At 38.7% G+C, this 15,000-nt stretch overlaps 1 protein-coding gene across 4 annotated transcripts in view; it reads right to left on the reverse strand.

Moving 5' to 3' along the window:
- Positions 1–2,131: 2,131 nt before the first annotated feature.
- Positions 2,132–15,000, reverse strand: part of HEG1 (heart development protein with EGF like domains 1) — an 84,098-nt gene continuing 71,229 nt past the window's right edge. For 3 of the 4 annotated variants that reach the window (XM_085873936.1, XM_085873937.1, XM_085873934.1), the window contains 9 exons: positions 14,778–14,872; positions 14,046–14,206; positions 6,567–6,695; positions 6,205–6,247; positions 6,070–6,107; positions 5,880–5,967; positions 5,611–5,782; positions 4,471–4,624; positions 2,132–2,685 (listed from right to left, as the gene is read on the reverse strand). In XM_085873936.1, the coding sequence (XP_085730062.1) occupies positions 4,484–4,624; positions 5,611–5,782; positions 5,880–5,967; positions 6,070–6,107; positions 6,205–6,247; positions 6,567–6,695; positions 14,046–14,206; positions 14,778–14,872 (867 nt within the window). In that variant the 3' untranslated portion in view covers positions 2,132–2,685; positions 4,471–4,483. The other variant, XM_085873935.1, reaches the window with a different exon arrangement.

A 15,000-nucleotide genomic window follows, 5' to 3' on the forward strand; every position in this document is an offset into this window, starting at 1 on the left:
TACACTTCCTGCACCTGCCACACCCCCACCCCACCAATGCCTGCACATACCGTGGACCAAATTCACCCCAAAACAACCAACCTGCTTCAATGAACCCCCCAGCCTTCAGTAAAGGATTCTCCAAAGAGACCTGGTATCGAAGGAGTTAAGTATTTGTCTCAAATCCTTGGTCAGAGTCCAAGTCTCACACCCATAGAGCAAGACTGAAGGGACCAAGGACTTAGAGTGCATGCTTACGTGTTGGAGGGTCGTGTGTGAAGTCAAATAAATTAAAGGATAAATAATGTAAACAGAGACCTGTCCCAAAATCCCTCTCAATGCATTTTGTCCCATAAACCCAAGAGACATAAGGAAAGGACTATCTAAAACAGATTCTGATGAAATAACTGTCTCGAAACCACGAGATGTCTGCCATTGCCTTGGAGAGTGACGGTTTCGTAGAACTGCAACATCCATCCATTGGGACCATACTCTGTGCAGAGCGTTGGTGCTGCCTCAGTAGCCTCCTTGGCTATTGGGTACAAGACTGAACGGGTTGCCACTCCGACACAGGGAACTGCAACAATGTACAGTATCTGTACATACAGTGCCTATAGAAAGTCGACACCCCCTTTCAAAATTTTCACCTTTTGTTACCTTGTAGCCTGGAATTAAATTGCATTAAAGCAAACTTTTTCTACCTTTATTTACACATCATAACCCACAACTTCCAAGTGAAAAACAAATTCCACAAATTTCAGAAATTAATTTTAAAATACAAAACTAGAATATCTTAGTTGGATAAGTGTCCACCGCCCTGAGTTAAGACTTGGTGAAAGCACCTTTGACAGCAATTATAGCTGTGAGTCTGTTGGGATAGGTCTCCATCAACTTTGCACACTTTGATTGGGCAATAGTTGTCCATTCTTCTGCACAAAACTGTTAAAGCTCAGTCAAGTTGTGTGGGGAGCATTGATGGACAGCATTCTTCAAGTCATGCCACAAATTTTCAATTGGATTTAGGTAGGGGCTCTGACTGAGCCACTCAAGGACATTTATCTTTTTGTTCCTTAGCCACTCCAATGTAGCTTTGACTGTGTGCGCTTCAAGTCGTTGTCATGCTGAAAGGTGAACTTCCGTCCCAATTTCAGCTTTCATGCAGAGGGCAGCAGGTTTTCCTCTCAAATTTTTCTGTATTTTGCTCCATCCATTTCCCCTTCTATCGTGACAAGTGCCCCAGTCCCTTCTGATGAGAAACATCCTCATAACTTGATGTTGCCACCACCATGCTTCACAGAAGCGGTGTCTCCGTCCTCTGGTATGATAGACCTGAGCCTCGTCCTGGTGGCAGAGTTGCTTTCTTCATCGAAAACTCTATTCCTCACACTCCATGCATTGCCCTCACTCATCCACAACCCCGGGAATACCTCTGGCTATGGCTTTCCCTCTACTCCCACCTCTTGTTTATCTGTGTGTTGTACCATCCACCAAACAGTGAATACTCCATTTACTCCTTGCTCGCCAAAAACATGGACCAACTTCTATCGACTCATCCAGACTCTCTCTTCCTTCAATTGCCATCATGCCAGTTGGCTGGGTGAGGGTACCTCTCTCAACTGCATTTCAGCAAAGGACTTCTGTGACTCATTGGGACTGACACAATCTGTCAACTTCCCGACCCGGATCTCAACCAACGGTACTCCATCTCTTCTGGATTTGATTTTGACAGACTTTCCAGAAAATGTCTGCTGTTCTTCTTTTGCTCCAATCGGTTCATCTGACCATATGCTTGTCAAAGTAGATATATCTCTGGCTGTTATTAGAGAACCACCTCAGTGCCGACAAGTCTGGCATTTCACTAAGGCCGACTGGCAGGGTCTTCAAGCAGCATCAAACTTCTTGACTGTTCTCCCATTTCTACTTTCTCCAACATCAACTCATCCTGGGAATTCTTTCAAACACATTTGCTCTCTCTCATGCACAGATTTATCCCATCTCATTTCCAGTTGGCATACCCTTCCACCCACCCATGGTTCACTGGTACCTGGTCATCACTGCCAGCAGTTATAAAGTGGCAGTTCTATTTATGTCTCTTATTTATAACATAAGACACCAGAACACAAACACCACACAAAATTACACAAATGAAGTCTTGTCGAGGGTCTGCAATCTCTGATTGCTCTTTTTCTTGTTTTTTGGTCTAAATGTAACATTACATGATATAATCATCATCACAGAAATCATCTAATCTGCATTTGGAAAGCACACTGTATTACTCAAAGTTTTTGGACAGTAAGGAAACATGAAGGGTTATTATTAGTTCATCATAGTTTATTCAATTTATATTAGGTTGCACCAATGCCTGACAGCAAACATCAGTAGTTATCAGATGTATTATTGTACTGTTCCTTCAGTTAAAGTCCTCGTTCAATGGTGGTTTGTGGTCCGACTCGATTATTGAGGCAGCATTCCAAAAAGTCACATATTGGTTTTGATTTGTGTTAAGTCAGGGTTCTGGTCTGGCCACTGCAGACGTGCAAAATTGTTGTCCTCGAACCAATTCCTAACAGATGCAGCAGTTTGGCAAAGTGCATAATTGTGGTGGTAGATGCAAGGGCCCTCACCATAGCAGCAAAGCTTGTCGTGCAAAGTTGTTGAAAATGGCACAATATGACAACTTTATAAATCACGTGTCGCTTTGCGTTGCTGGAAAAAAAATTCACATGTGGGTTCAGATGGTTCATTTTAAGTTGAAGTGTGCAGGCTCAATACTTCAGCATTCCAAAATGAAATACTTATATATAATATTGTGCAGTATTTTATAATGCTCATATTTGCACAATGTTAATTATAATAGCAATATCACAGTATTAGTCATAAAACGAAAATAAATACATATTAAACATCAGTACCTTACTTTTTATGTCTCCGCTGACGAAGTCGCCGGAGGCATTATGTTTTCGGGTTGCTTGTCTGTCCTTATGTCCTTACATATGTCCATCCATGATAATTACCTCCATCACCGAAGGTGAAGGAGGTTATGTTTCACCCCTGTCTGTTTGTCTGTCTGTGTGCAGGATATCTCAACGACAAAAGTTGTGGACGGATTTGGATGAAATTTGGTGGGCAGGCTGGGTGCGTGACAAGGACGAACTGATTATATTTTGATGAAGATCTGGATCCGGATCCGGCTACTACAATTTTTTAAGTGATTCTTAACCATTGAGAGATAGGGCTAAAAAATTATATATTGCAAGATATCTCAAAAAGTGGTGGATAGATTTGGCCGAAACTTGGTGGACACATTGGGTGGGTGACAGGGGCAAATTGATTCGATTTTGCTGAAGGTCTGAATCCGGATCCGGATACAACAATTATTTAATTTAAAAAGCGATTCTTCACCATTGAGAGATGGGGCCAAAAACCAGGGTGTTCACAAATAATGAATAGGTCACATGAGCCAGACGCAGCCATATTGGATTGAACGAAAATCTTAATTTTTTCTTTTCTTGATCCAGTTCATGAATAAATGTGAAATGTCAGAATTATGATCCAGCAGTCACGGGGAATATATGATTTAAATTTCAACCTGATCGGACGCATGGTCTGGCAGGTATAATTATTTAATATTTTGAATCTGGGTTCAGGCATTTAAATTAAACTTGGGGCAAGTATTATAATGATGTAAAAATGTGGACAGAGGCATATCTGGTGACATCGAAGAGTGCCCTTGTCGTTTGAAATTATTATTATCCTGTGAAATTGTGTATAAAAGCAAAGATATTTTCCTGATGCCATCCATTAATCAAATACAGGATTTTTTTTTTTTTGGAAATGCCAAAAAATAACAAATCTGAGTACATTGATTAAACCTCAGAATAACCCTATGCTCTGCTGCTTTCATACTTGTCATTATCTGCTCATGGAAAATTAAAATTTTGCCTTTTGGCTCAACGTTTACATTATTTCATCTCACAAATTAAGTGAAAGAAAATTAACTTTTCATTTTTCTGGATTGCTGACATGCAGGGTTATTAGTTCATAATAATTCATCCAATATATATTCGGTTATGACCATTACCCTGCAGTAAACATTGGTAGTTATCAGATGCATTATTGTACTGTTCCTTCTGTGCAAGTCCAGGTTCAATGGTGGATTGTGGTCCGACACGAGAATTGAGGCAACATTCCAAGAGGTCCCAGAGTGGTGTCATTGGGTTTACATGAGTCCGGGTTCTGGTCTGGCCACTGCAGATTTGCAACGTTGTTGTCTTTTGTTGTCCAACCTGTCCATTGTTGTCGAAATCATAGACCAGATCAGCTGTCTGGTCTACGACATGATCTCCAGTACAATCAAATCTGATAAAACCTGTTTTTTTCTTTTACTTACGCAGCAAACGGTGCCTATTACAAAATCTATTTCCTAATTTATATTCATTCAAAATTGCCAGAATACACAAAAAGTTCTGGCAACTTTGCAAGCACATTTACCTGTTTACGTGAGTCAGAAATATTCGCTGCGGCGATTCTCATCAAATGTGTACGACAGATTCTGTCGACCACCAAATATGTCACATTGCACTCCTGGCAGAATAGTGTAGGATTCTATGTCTTCCATAGTTTTAAGTGAACTGCGGTAAACAGGCTGAAAAAGGTGAATGGGGAAAATTAAAAGAAAAATAATACAAATAAGTCTTTATAATGATAGGCCTAACTTGCTTTGTCTTAGTAACTGAAAAACATTTTTCTTCAAAACTGAAAAACTTTTTTAAACATTTGGTTCATCTACATATTAGGGACACACAAATTGCTGAGTTCTTAGAATCCCTCCCATTCCCAATTTCCTTTTCCTCTCTTTTCCAAATATCATTCCTTATTTCTTCTCAAATTAATTTCTTTCCCTTCCCCCTTGGGCACTGTTTTGCAACTTGTTGCATTCACTCAAGTCTTGATGTAGATTTATGCATGACAATACGTACCTATACATCACTTCGCTGACGGGTTTAATAAAAAGACAGCATGTTGTACTTCACAAACATATTGAACGTCTATCTATGAGTCTCAATAAGGATGGAAAATGAGGTGAAAAACAAAACAAAAAGGATTTAAAAAAAAATAACACATTCTTGTTGTTGCTGTTACTGCTACTGCTTTCATTGTTGTTTTGTGCTCTTTCTGTTACTTTTATGTATTTTTATATTGCTTCATGAAATATGACTATATATGATTTTGTGTGCTCCTTCCATGTCCTTCTGAAGGGTTCCTGCTGTTGAGAAATAATAAATGTTACAATTTAAAGTGCTACATTAAGCTCACATTACCGCTTCTTTTTCATAAATATCAAAATAAAGATTTTGAAACAGGCATCCTGAAGATTAAACGGGCATGAAGTTTTGGTCCAAGTAGGTCAATTATTAGCTTTCCAACCAAGTAAATCGATTTATAGCTTACCAACGGTACCATTTTTATTATTCTAGAACAGCAGGAAAAGCTCAGTTATGCTGCTTCTTCACATGACACACACACACACACACACACACACACACACACACACACACACACACACACACACACACACACACACACACACACACACACGTGTCTCTTTTTAGTAATAGATGAAAAACAAACCGAGATATAGCTTTCCTCTGAACGCAGTAGGCTGTGGGTGCTGCTATTATCATGGATTTCATTTTCTTCCCTTAACCAGGAGTTCCGTGGGATGTCAGGCAGTTCAGAATACGGTGAAAGCTGGAAAGCTTCGTGATTAAAGTGTGAGCGTCTCAAGTCCACCCGGCGTTTTCTACAATGGCATATAAAATAAGTCATCTGTCAGTTTATGATTTAATTTTATGAATTAAGTATTGAGATTAAGAAGTGTTTGGCATTCTGGGTAAGACCTCTTGCATATCACTCCGAGTGCAACAGTGAAAATCAATAGTAGAAGTCCTGCAGAGGCAGCAAGCAGGATGGAAGAAAGTAGGTATGCTGTCAAGAAAAGCAAAGCAATAAATACTTAGAGAAATGCAACAGAAACCAGTGTAATTGCGATTAAGTGTAAAAAAAAAAAAACAATACGCATTTACATACGTTCTCTGCATCCATGTCCAGAAAATCCAAAAGAACACCTGTACAAAGGATATCAAAGAGATAATTTGACATTGCATAGTCAATACACATAAATATAGAAATGAACACAAATAAAGGTGTTTGTTTTAAACTTACTGAACGCATTCTCCGTTTTGGAGAATAAACCCATTTTCACAAGCTGCAACAACAAACATGACATTTGATGTTCCTCTACGTACCTCAATAATGTAACTGGCTATATTTTTTGCACATGCAAATATATGAAGAACGAACAAAAAGTGTTCTGAAAGAGATGCTCACAACAGTGCAAGTCCATACATACGTATACATAAGTACATACATACATATACATATTGGTCTTTTTAAAAAAATGCCATTTCTTAGACTATTGTGTGTATCTCAGTCTGAGAACATTTTGAATTTGCATAAAATACTATCTTTTACTCAGATGAAAATGTATTATCAAGTGGAGAATTTGTCAATGCCAGAGGCACTACCTCTGCAGGCATGGTCCAGTGAGTGGTGTTTGTAGAAGCCAGGCAAGCAGGTGCAGCTTATGAAACCTTCATTGTTGATGCAAGTTGAACTTTGAATGTCACACACGTTCAGTTCACAGATGTCTCTCCCTGTGGTGTACCATGCAACAATAAGAGATCGACAAAAATGATGCGGAACTGACAGGAGGGAGGATAGGAGCGGAGGAGGAGGGAGGGGAATGTTGAAATACTGTCGTCAGTATTCATTTTGTCATAGTTATGGCAAAGCATTGGAGTGCCCACAACCAATCTTGAATATTTCCATCATCTAGGATTTACCCATGGGTATGTCATTACTCCATTTCCGAGTGCTGCCGAAGGATCCCTCAACCATGGCAAAAATTTAGAATTTGGCCAGAAATGTACACAGAACTGACTTTCCATACCTGCAGATAATAATTAAGCACAAGCTAATACTAGAAGATGGGACAGAAGATGGAACTTCTGAAAGATGGCATGCACAGTGGTGCAAAATCCTGCCTGAAAAGCATCGTGCTTCCCGTCAGACCAAAAATCAAATCCAGATTAGACAGCTCAGAAGGGAATACGCTATCTTTGAGATATCTTCTCAGCAGCCTCAACATTCATTTTCTGAAGTTTATAGACTAATGCATTAATAAAAGGACCTGCCCAGAGTCCTAAAGATTCCATGGGATTTTAAGATTCACATTTACAGAGAGGACAGTGTTCACGTCTTTTGAAGAGGAGAATGTACTCAGGTCTCAGTTTGGTCATGTTTTATTTTGTGAGTAGTCAAAGGCATAACCAGTCAACTCAAAAGGAAGTATTTAGTCCTAAGCTGCCATGTCTAGAAGCAGATAAAGGGATAGTGATAGGAAGAAAGATACCTCATTGTTAATTAATCAAAGTAAGAGAAGCTACTTTAGATAAATGTATGTTTTGGTGCTATAAAACAGTATATGAAGTGTGTACATGCAAAAACAAATTGACTTAAGCAAGGAAAAAAAGACATAAAATGTCATAGCCCCTGTTCTTTTCATAATTTTGCTGTACGGAGTTAAAGGGCCAGCTCATATTTATATACAACTAAAATGGCCACCAGTCTACCAGTTGGCTATCTTTGATCAGATTGTAAAATAAAGTGAAGGGCACATGTATGCCATCATGAACTGTGCTTGTGCCAAGTTTGAACAAAATCAAACTAAGTATGTCTGAGAAATGGTTGGGGGACACATTTAAATAACAAAATGGCCATCAGTCGGCCATCTTGGATCTGATCTCGAAAAAAAATGACAAGCATATGTAAGCCATCGTTTGTTATCTGGGTGTCTGGTTTGAACAAGATCGGTAAAAGCATGTCCGAGAAATGGTTGAGGATGTGTCTGGCACCGGGTTTTTTTTTACAACTAAAATGGCCACCAGTCTGCCACATAGGATCTCATGTCGAAAAAAAATGAGTGCATATGTAAGCCATCATTCATTATCTGGGTGCCTGGTTTGAACAAGATCAGTAAATGCATGTGCGAGAAATGGTTGAGGACATGTTCAACGTCGGGTTTTTTCCAACTAAAATGGCTGACAATCTACGAGTTGGCCATCGTTGATCAGTTCACAAAATACAGTGAGGTGCAAGAGTAAGCTATTGTGTACTGTTCTTGTGCTAAGTTTGAACAAAATCGGACCATGCATGTCGGAGAAATGGTTAGGGACACGTTTAAGTAACAAAATGACTGTCATTCGGCATCTTGGAGCTGATCTCGAAAACAAATGGTTTGCAGATGTAAGCCTTCATTCGTTATCGTTCTGCCAAGTTTAAACAACATCAGTAAAACCTTTTCCGAGAAATGGTTGAGGACGTGTTCAACATCAGGTTTTTTTTTTACAACTAAAATGGCCGACAGTTGGTCATCTTGGATCTGATCTGGAAACAAAATGAGGTGCTTATGTGAGCCATTATTCAGGACCTGTGTGCCAAGTTTAAACAAGATTGGTAAATGCATCTCTGAGAAATGATTGAGGACACGTTCGACACGGGGTTTTCTTTTACAACTAAAATGGCCGACAGTTGACCATCTTGGATCTGATGTCAAAAAAAATGACATGCAGATGTAAACCATCATGCGTTGTCTTTGTGCCAAGTATGAATAAAATTGGTCTATGCAGGTCTGAGGTATGGTTGCAGACGCACACACGCCCGCACGTATGTGAAAATTGAGACCAAATCCACAAGCTCCCATTTCGGATTAAATCCAACGGGGACTTTTTTTTTGTATACACTGTTGAGGCTCATATGAGAGCTAACACACAGAAACACACAACAAAGGGAGCAGGAGACAAGAAGGGCAGGAGGAAGAGAAAAAAACAAACAGTGGGGAAAAAAAGACATGAGGAGATCTGTGGAAAGGAGAGGGATGGGGTGGGGTACGCAGGGTAAACAAGATGGACACTACAGGGACTTTCAGGAAGGAAAGCAGGGAATTTGAAGGAGGTGGTGGATTAGCAGGGTAGAAAAGATCGTCGATTTGGATGGGGGGAGATTTGGATAGTTTTACCAGAAGGTGGTTGCTGGCAGACCTTAAGCACCCTGTGGAAATATGGGGGGGGACATATCTCAGACAGTGCAGGGGGGGGCAAGGCTGGAGAGGATATGGTAGAAGACAGAAAAACTACTGACCTTCCTGTGGTGAGAGAATGAGAGACTCAAAGATTCAGCCTCATCAATGGAGATACCTATGATCTGAAATGCCTTGGTTTCCATCGTGTTACGAGAAAGGTGAGAGGCGGGAGCACCAGCTCAGAGGGGAGAGCAGTACTCCGTCATGCTGCAGTCAAAAGCTTTGTATGTGGTCAGGAGCTCAGGTGTGGTAAGGAAGGACTTTGCACAATGGAGGATACCCAGTCTGTGACTAGATTTGGAGGGCAGCTTGGAAATGTGCCCTTCCCAGGAAAGATCGTGGCAGATATTCAGACCCAGAAGCTTGAATGAAAGGACTTCTTCAAGAGGATGGTTAAGAAAGTCGATGGGGGGGGGGGGTTCCAGATGGTCCTTTCGGAGGAACATCATGAGAGTGTGAGATTTATCAGGATTGTTTGGACAGATGATACTCGTAGCTTCCAGCAGAAAGTTGAACATGAATGATGTACTGAAACACCCCCTCAACCCCCTTCCTTCGTCCTTGGCCAACTGTGATGGTACTTTGAAGAAAACCAACAAAGCAGCCCTTTGGCAAGTTGACAAGTCTATTCGAAATATATGCATCAAGAATATTAACATCGGTTTCAGGGAGAAGATTTAAACGAGAAAGTGGAGATAAAGAAGAGAAAGAAGGAAAAGATGATATTATTGATGATGTTGGTGTAATTGACTTTGATTAAAGGTTTACATTTTTTTTCTTAAATAAATGGAGGAGAGAATGAAGACATTTCTAAGGATTCTTCATGTTTTAAAAATTAAGATTCAAATGTGCATGTTGGAAACTAAAAAGGTTTTCGCACTCTGTCAGAATTTTTCACATAAATAAATGAGTTATTGTCTAAAATGTAAAAAGAAAACCAAGAGTAAAAATATCTCGTATGTTAAAAGTAAAAATAATAGGGTTGTACAAAAAGGCACATGTTCGGTGTGTGGCTCAAAAAAGAGTGAATTCATCACCAAACACAAACAAGGGGGAGATATACAAAAGTTTTTATCAGGAAGTAAATTTACAACAACTGGAATACCAGGCAAATTACATCTACCAGGGTATTCTTTCTGTGGTCCGGGAACAAATTTGAATAAAAGATTAGATGAGGCTGACAATCCTAAACCATGGAGCAAACCTATCAATAGGGTTGATAAGTGTGCATGAATTATGATATTGATTATGGGAATAGCACGATGTTGGAAGAAAAACATGAAGCCGATAGAGAAATGTTGTATCATTTGTCTCTGATACCAAATCCAACCTTGAGAGAAAAAGTTGATAGGTTCATTGTGAAGAAGATGATCAGTGCTAAATTGAAACTTGGGCTTGGAAATTCAAAAATCTTATAGGCTCTAATGATATCATTAAGATTGAAGAGCAATTAGCTGATGAATTACATAAACCAATAATCACAAAGTTTCATCGAAGGAAGGTTTATTCCAAGGAAGTTGATTTTATCTGGTCCGCTGATTTAATTGAACTCAATTATGATAAGGGGGTACAAGTATGCTTTAACCGTTATTGATTTGAGGAGTATATATGCGTGGGTTGTTCCTTTGAAAAACAAAACAGGTTATACTCTTATGTTAGCTTTCCAACAGATATTCAATAAAAGCAAGAGAAAACCTTAAAAATTGTGAACTGATGAGGGTACAGAGTTCTACAACAAAACATTTATGAATTTTCTTTAAAATAACATTACATTATACAGTACCTTGAATGAAGGAAAAGTGGTTGTTATTGAGCATTTTAATCGTACTTTAAAAGAGAGACTATATAAAAAAATTCACTCAACTCGGTTCTCAACAATGGTTATGTTTAATTCAGGACATTGTAGATAAGTACAATGACACGATTCACACCTCAATGCAATCTAAGCCATCAGAAACATTTACAAAATCAGAATATGAAAAAGAGATTAATGTCAGAAAGCCTAAGTTCAAAGTTGGTGATATAGTAAGAATATACAGGTGGAAATCTCATTTTGAAAAAGGTTTACCAAGCAATGGACAAATTAACTTTTTTAAATTGTTGATGTCGTCAGTACAGTTCCTTGGACTTACAAATTGTGATTTAAAGGGTGAAGAGATTTTGGGTTCATTTTATTCACAGGAATTACAAAAGACAAAGGTGAATTGAAATTTTTTTTGACTCCACCCCCCTTTTGGCTCCGCCCACACAAGCCACATCCACACAAGCCCCACCCACAAAAGCCACATCCACACAAACCACACTCACAAAAGCCACATCCACACAAGCCCCACCCATATAAGCCACATCCACATCCATCATATCCACATAATTAGTGATTAGATTATTAGTTCCCACACACATGTTTAATTTAAAAAAAAATTGCTCCACCCACACAAGCCACAGCCACACAAGACCCACCCACACAAGCCCCAACCACCCACACAAGCCCCACCCACACAAGCCACATCCACGCAAACCCCACCCACACAAGCTCCACCCACACAAGCCCCACCCACACAGGCTCCACCTACCCACACAACAACAAAACACACCCCCTTGTGAGCCCCCACCTTTGACCAACCACCCCCTTCATCCCACCCCCCACCCTTCCCCACACACACACGGGGAGAGGGATGAGGGGGTGGTGGGTCGTTGGAGGAGTGCACCTAACACCCAACCCTAACCCTCCCCCAACCCCCCCTCCCCTTTACATCTCCTTTATTCTTGTCTTGTAATTCAAAATCAGATAGTTATAAGGAAAGCATTTATAATTAAACAAAAGTAATAACATTGAACAAAATCTTCTTTCGCAGCAGTCTGATGGTTTGTTTTGTTTTTGAAACTCGATCAACATATTCTGTTCAAAACAAAGAGTGAAGAACAATTAGGGTATATAAAGATGATTATATTATGATATTAATGCAATAATAAATATAACATTTACCTCCAGAAGATAGAGTGTCATGTCAGATTCCTCCAGAAGATTAAGTTGTGTGTTTGGTTCATCCAGAGAGGTGTTTAAACTGAAAAAAATAATAATAATGAGTCAAAGACAGAGACAGGCACACAGGCACGCACACACGCACGCATGCACACACACAGGCACGCACACACGCACGCATGCACACACACAGATATAAACACACACATGCACAAACACAAATACACACATGTACACACATATATACACACGCACATACACACACACACGCACATACACACACACACACACACACACACACACACACACACACACACACACGGATAATTTCTCACCTTTGACTCGACTCATTCAAGGTTAGAGGACGTGAGAGAATTTCTTGCCAGCCGAGAAAAATACCATTCAATTCTTTTCTAAATGAAGGAATGTCTTCAAGGAAGTCATTCATTTTTAGCCACTCGTCGTGTAATTCAAATAACTCATTTTCAAGATCAGTTATCAACGATGTTCTTATTGGGGACAACCTGTTAGAAAAAGACATACAATAATTATTGGTTGTATCGTGATTTAATTTTGTATAAAACAACAAATAATGAATTGGGTTAAGGATCTCACCTGTCATCTTGTGAAAATGATTGATCTGCAAGGTCAGAGTTCTCTTCTAAATACTCCATTCTCTGAATAAAACATATGAAACCAGAGCAATAAATACGAATTCCGAGCATACGAAGCAGTAAATAGAGGAAGTTGATGACGTCAATGAAATGTGACAACAATGGGTTTTTCAGGGAAATGAAATGCGTCTCAAAGGAAATGAATCACATTTTTGCTTCGGGCAAGGGAACTCCGTTCCCAAGCAGTCTGACTTATTTTAACCCGAAAATGAAACAGCTTGCTTTGAATGATTTTGAGAAAAATTTACGTTTAAAATATATTCTTTTTTATTAAAGTTGCTTTTGCTTGCTTTTAGCTAAACTTTATTCTGTTAGTGTTCTGATGATTTAAGATATAATCATGAGAGACATGGGCACAGAATACTTCCTCATTTTCACAGCATGTCTGTGCTCTTATAAGCACTTCCCCATTTTACAAGACCGAAGGAGGGATAGCCCTTTCCTTCGTACTTGAAGAGATAAAGTGAATATACTCGATGGAAATTAATGTTATAAGAAAATTAATTTATTCCCTAAAGTAGAACATGGACAAATATTTGTTGGTTCGCTCTTTGAGTGGAATGATGATATACTGTAAAAGGGAAGAAGTGCTTTAATCAGTAAGTCTCAATCTTTCATAGTCTCAATTTTACATTTGCTTGTGTGGGAGGGAAGGGGATAGGTGGGAAGAAAATCAGTCTCAATTTTACATTTGCTTGTATAGGAGGGGGAGAAAATCAGTCTCAATTTTAAATTTGCTTGTATGGGAGGGAAGGGGATAGGTGGGGAGAAAATCAGTCTCCAATTTTGGGCTTTTGAGGCTTGAGTCAGAAAGTCTTTCCCTTTTCCCCCATTCATTTGAATGGGAGTCCCAGAAAACCCATTATCATCTACTTCCGATTATGGATATGAATATGAGAATTACTTAATTTTTAAAGTGATTTTCACCATTGAGAGATCGGGCCAAAAACGATAAAATAGCATGATATTTCAAAAAAGTAATGGGCCCAATATGTTCTTGTGGATCAGGCGTTACGTGGAGGAGGTATGCACTCCACTGAGTGCCCTTCTAGTTATGTTTGTAGATATTGAAATGTTGCACTGCAGCAAATGTTTTTTCACTTTTTCAACATGATATGTTTTATGTGCATAATGTCTCATGGACTGCAAGAATAAATAGTGTGCAATGCACATTGTAAAATAAAAAAAAAATGTATTTTGTACTTACGCGAATATATCAACTTCTTGTTTTGTGCAAAGTGGCATTCCGAAGAATATCTAATGTCACAGTTGTGAATAAATCTATCTACCGCAGTAGTCACTGTCCCCTCCGTAACATTGGCATCGATTTTGAAAGTGTTAGTCACCAAGGCCACAAGTCTCCCTGGCCTATCAGAAAGAAAAGGGATGTGGTAAAGCATTAGGGCACACAAAGATCTCACATTTTCTGAAGAATATTCTATGGAACCAAAATGATAACAAGTGTTGACAGAGGCGAAAAAAAAAAGTTAAACAAAGCACACAGTGAATATATATATATATATATATATATATATATATATATATATATATATATATATATATATATATATATATATATATATATATATATATATATATATATATATATATATATATATATATATATATATATATATATATATATATATATTTCAAATCCACATTTTGATAAATGGCGAGACAAAACAAAGTTAACAAAACAGACAATGCTGGCAAGTCCTGCAACAAACACTCCTGCAAAAGACAATAAGACCCTGATAGGAAATAACCATTTATTATAAAGTAAGTACTGTATTGTATTTCATCTGCATTTATTTTATGAATGCCAAGGTGAGCATTGTGTGTCATGCATTGCCATAAAGGGTTGATTTGATCATACAAGTAACAAAGTGTATACAATACATCAAGCAATTGACAGTTGCTTCAGTTAGCTACATACAGCAGGTTTTTGTGCTCGTTTGGCTTGACTTGCTGCAATTTCACCACCACTGACTCCTTATAGCCAAATGCGAAGCTGCTCAGTGATTCATTCAACTGAAACATAAAGAGGGAAATATTGTTACCATTTTATGTCGTACATTGTGCTGGATCACTTTTTCCACAATTCATGTTTTTTATCTCCCATTTTCATTTGAAGATGAACAAGATAATATGATATGTCT

Source organism: Eptatretus burgeri, chromosome 3 (assembly GCF_056783735.1).
Source record: "Eptatretus burgeri isolate ZD-2024b chromosome 3, Ebu_testis_v1, whole genome shotgun sequence".
NCBI lineage: Eukaryota > Metazoa > Chordata > Myxini > Myxiniformes > Myxinidae > Eptatretus > Eptatretus burgeri.